A 1,494-nucleotide genomic window follows, 5' to 3' on the forward strand; every position below is an offset into this window, starting at 1 on the left:
ATATATATGTATAAGTATACATTTTGATAAGTACTTTTATATGTTCCTGTTAATGCTTTTACAAAAAGATAAAGCTTTTAAGTGTATCCTGCTGTTGCATAAGCTTTTGTTAATGGTAGGTTACACCTTAAGCCGGAGAATGCTGATGCAATATTTTAAAATGATGTCTTTGTCTATAAACTAAAAATTGAAAAAAACTGTTTCAAGATATTCTTGAAAAATATACATTTTCAAGAATATATCGGAAATATATTTCATGTGTGAGAGGGTTCAGATTAGTATCATAATAGTACAATGCTAAATGCTATGTTCAGTGCTAAAAATGTGTTTCACATAATGAGTTATGCATTTAAGGTGAACACAGTGCTAATAAACTATCAAAAGCGTACCTTCACTACTATGCAATTTTAAATTAATTTGAACAATTTAATAATGTTCAAATCAACAACACTTTGTCAAATCATTAAAAAAAAAAAAATGCCACATGCAACTGATGTTTGTGATGTCTTCTGTGATTAGGCATTGTTCAGTGGCTTTAAAACAGCCATAGACTATATTAAGTGAAAAATACTTAGTGAAAACTGCCTGTTTTCTTAAGCAGAAGGACATGTTGTAAAATCATCTTCGACCAGCCAAACATAATGTGATCATGGGTACTAAATTCTTAACATCTCCTCAGGGTGAGTGAATTCTTCTCTCTATTTCTCCAACAAAGAAATATTTTGATTGAAACCATTATGGAATCATAATTTGATTTTAATTACATAGGTTCCTCTATGCAGTCCATGCTCAGAGTTGTGCTCTTCGGAAACACTGGTGCTGACAAGAATAAGGTAGCAAAATCAATGCTAACCGGCGAGAATCTGACAGGAGAGAAAAATGGTCTATGTACTTTACATAAGAGTGAACAAGCAGGGAGGAGGATCAGTGTTGTGGAAGCACCAGGATGGCATGAACACTCAATACAACAAACACCAGAGAACATAAAAGAAGAAATTATCAGAAGCGTGTTGCTTTGTCCTCCAGGACCTCATGCTCTGGTTCTGGTCATACCAGTGAAAACTCTCTCTGAAGAACCTTCTATTGGTGAAATTAATGCAGCAGAGATGCACATGGAGTTACTGTCAGAGCGCGTCTGGAAACACACCATTGTGCTGTTTGCTTGTGATGAAGGAGTGGAGGAACCAGCAATCAGAAAACACATTCACAGCGCAGAGAAAATCCTGGACAAGTGTGGAGGACGATCACATGTTCTTCAGAGGAGCGCTTGTGAATCCCCGACTCAGATCAGTGAACTCTTTCAGAAAATAGACAGCCTGGTGAAGGAGAACCGTGAGGATTTCTTCATACCACAAGCGTACTATGAGCTGATTCAGCAGAAGACACAAGAAGTGTTTGGTGCAACTGAGATCAGGCAGAGACGGGGAAGTTTGCAAAAGGATCCTCCAAACTGTGAGTATTATTTCACTAAACCTACAGCTGATCTCAGTTACA

General features: G+C 36.9%; 1 protein-coding gene across 1 annotated transcript; it reads left to right on the forward strand.

The window, feature by feature from the left end:
* Positions 1-446: 446 nt before the first annotated feature.
* LOC107683008 (GTPase IMAP family member 4-like) lies at positions 447-1,488 on the forward strand (the record flags this gene model as incomplete). The annotated part of the gene is made up of 2 exons (XM_016479102.1): positions 447-680; positions 769-1,488. Coding segments are annotated over exons 1-2 (751 nt in total), but the record flags the coding sequence as incomplete, so codon positions are not given.
* Positions 1,489-1,494: the final 6 nt, after the last annotated feature.

The sequence above is a fragment of the Sinocyclocheilus anshuiensis genome, unplaced genomic scaffold (assembly GCF_001515605.1).
Source record: "Sinocyclocheilus anshuiensis isolate Anshui unplaced genomic scaffold, SAMN03320099.WGS_v1.1 C32804351, whole genome shotgun sequence".
NCBI classification, from domain to species: Eukaryota; Metazoa; Chordata; class Actinopteri; order Cypriniformes; family Cyprinidae; genus Sinocyclocheilus; species Sinocyclocheilus anshuiensis.